Source organism: Otolemur garnettii, unplaced genomic scaffold, assembly GCF_000181295.1.
Source record: "Otolemur garnettii isolate 467f Iridium unplaced genomic scaffold, OtoGar3 scaffold00061, whole genome shotgun sequence".
NCBI lineage: Eukaryota > Metazoa > Chordata > Mammalia > Primates > Galagidae > Otolemur > Otolemur garnettii.
This window is the reverse complement of record NW_003852456.1, coordinates 356,914-359,026: the sequence shown is the minus strand read 5'-3', so window position 1 is coordinate 359,026 and position 2,113 is coordinate 356,914. Positions and strand designations below refer to the sequence as shown.

General features: G+C 45.4%; 1 protein-coding gene across 1 annotated transcript in view; it reads left to right on the top strand.

Annotated features, from left to right (window-relative positions):
- TRIML1 (tripartite motif family like 1) overlaps positions 1–1,919 on the top strand; it is a 10,406-nt gene extending 8,487 nt beyond the window's left edge. Inside the window, exon 6 of the mRNA XM_003792764.2 lies at positions 1,369–1,919. Within this exon, the coding sequence (XP_003792812.1) occupies positions 1,369–1,919 (551 nt within the window). The remainder of the gene's footprint in view (positions 1–1,368) is intronic.
- The last annotated feature ends 194 nt before the right edge of the window (positions 1,920–2,113 follow it).

The following is a 2,113-nucleotide window of genomic DNA, read 5'->3' as shown; positions in this document are numbered from 1 at the left end:
ATCCCCTGATCTCATGAGTTCGAGACTGGCCTAAGCCAGAGCGATACCTTGTCTCTAAAAATAGTTGGGAGTTGTGGTCTATAGTTCCAGCCCCTAGGGAGGCTGAGACAGGAGGATCGCTTGAGCTCAAGAGTTTGAGGTTGCTGTGAGCTGCGACACCATGGCACTCTACCGAGGGTAACAAAAGAAAAAAAGAAAGAAATTGCTATTCAAATGCTTAGTAACTGTCTAATTTTGGTGCTGTTACCCAACCCTTACAAATGTCAGTTGTTTTTTTGGGGTTTTTTTTTGAGATAGAGTCTCATCTTGTCACCCTTGGTGGTGTCATAGCCTCCTAAGTGTTGGGATTACAGGTGTGAGCCACCACACCTGCCTCTCAATTTTCTTTTTTATAAAAATGGGAAAAATTCATAATGCTTGCAAGGACTAAATGGAAGATGTATACAACTCAGTCATTTCGGGGGTTGACATTGTCTCTATTTCTTTCCCATCCAAACTGAACGACCCTAGGCAACCATGACTAGTATGAGTACAAGGGCCAAAAGGTGCTCTCTGGGTGTGGATGAATAGCTCTGTGCTCTAAAATGGTCTCATCAACAGAACAACTTCCATCCCATTCTCAGAGAGGCTCCTCTCGCTCTCAGGAAGGCTGATGTCTCTCTCCAGGTGACCTTTGATTCTGTCCCTGAGAGGTTGGCTCATTTTTCTTTTTTATTTAATTTTTGCTTTTGAGTAAGAGTGTCATTCTGTCAACCTGGGTAGAATGCCAGGGCATCGTCATAGCTCACAGCAACTTCAAACTCCTGAGCTCAGGTGATCCTCCGGCCTCAGCCTCCTGAGTAGCTGGGAATACAGGCACTTGCACCATACCTGGTTCATTTTTTAGTAGAGACAGGGTCTTCCTCTTGCCCAGTCTCAAACTCCTGAACTCAAGCAATTCACCCAGCTCAGCCTCCCAGAGTGCCAGGATTACAGGTGTGAGCCACTGAGCCCAGCTTGTGATTGTTAATCTCCTAGTTTCAAATTAGTAGTGAGTATAGGCAATCTTTTTTCAATCTTGTGATACTTTACCTAGAGTATATTCCCCAAGTCCATCCAAATTGTTACAGAGGATGCAAAATCTCCATCTTTCTGACAGCGGAATAGTATTACATAGTACCAATGTTTATTAATCCATTCATGGGTTGATGAGCACTTGGGTAGTTTCCATGCCTATGGGATTGTGAATCGAGCAGCTATAAACATTTGTGTGTAAATGTCCCTATAGTAAAATGTCATTTTTTGCTTTTGAGTACGTGCCTAGTAGTGGAATTTCAGGGTCAAATTGTAGGTCTCCGTTCAGTAGGAGGATTCCCTTTTTTCTTGCAGCGGAGATAACCCTGGATCCAGCCACAGCCAATGCCTACCTAGTCTTGTCTGAGGATCTGAAAAGCGTGAAACACGGTGGAAGCAGACAGCAGTTACCAGATAACCCAGAAAGATTTGACCAGTCTGCCACGGTGCTGGGCACTCAAATCTTTACCTGTGGAAGGCACTACTGGGAGGTGGATGTGGGCAACAAGACGGAGTGGGAAGTGGGTATTTGCAAGGACTCGGTGAGCAGGAAAGGGAATCTCCCAAAGCCCCCAGGGGACCTCTTCTCACTCATAGGCTTAAAGATTGGAGATGATTATAGTCTGTGGGTGTCATCACCTTTAAGAGGCCAACATGTCAGAGAGGCCGTGCGTAAGGTTGGTGTGTTTTTAGACTATGAGTCTGGACATATTGCCTTCTACAATGCCACTGAAAAGTCCCTCATCTACAGCTTCCCTCCAGTCTCTTTCCAGGAGGCTCTCAGGCCTATCTTCTCCCCTTGCCTTCCAAACGAAGGCACAAACATTGATCCTCTAACCATCTGCTCACTGAAGAGCCACGTCTGAGGGACGCACCCCTGACCCTTCCCTGAGGATGAGGTTCTAAGACCTAGGAATAACTGTTTATTAAGATGACTCATGCATTGACAGGACTAACATCAGGTGATCTGAAAGAAACACCCCCCCACCCCTAAAGAGTTTCCATTCAATGAACAGCCAAATTAGACAATCAACTTCAACACCATGAGAAGAGAGCTGAT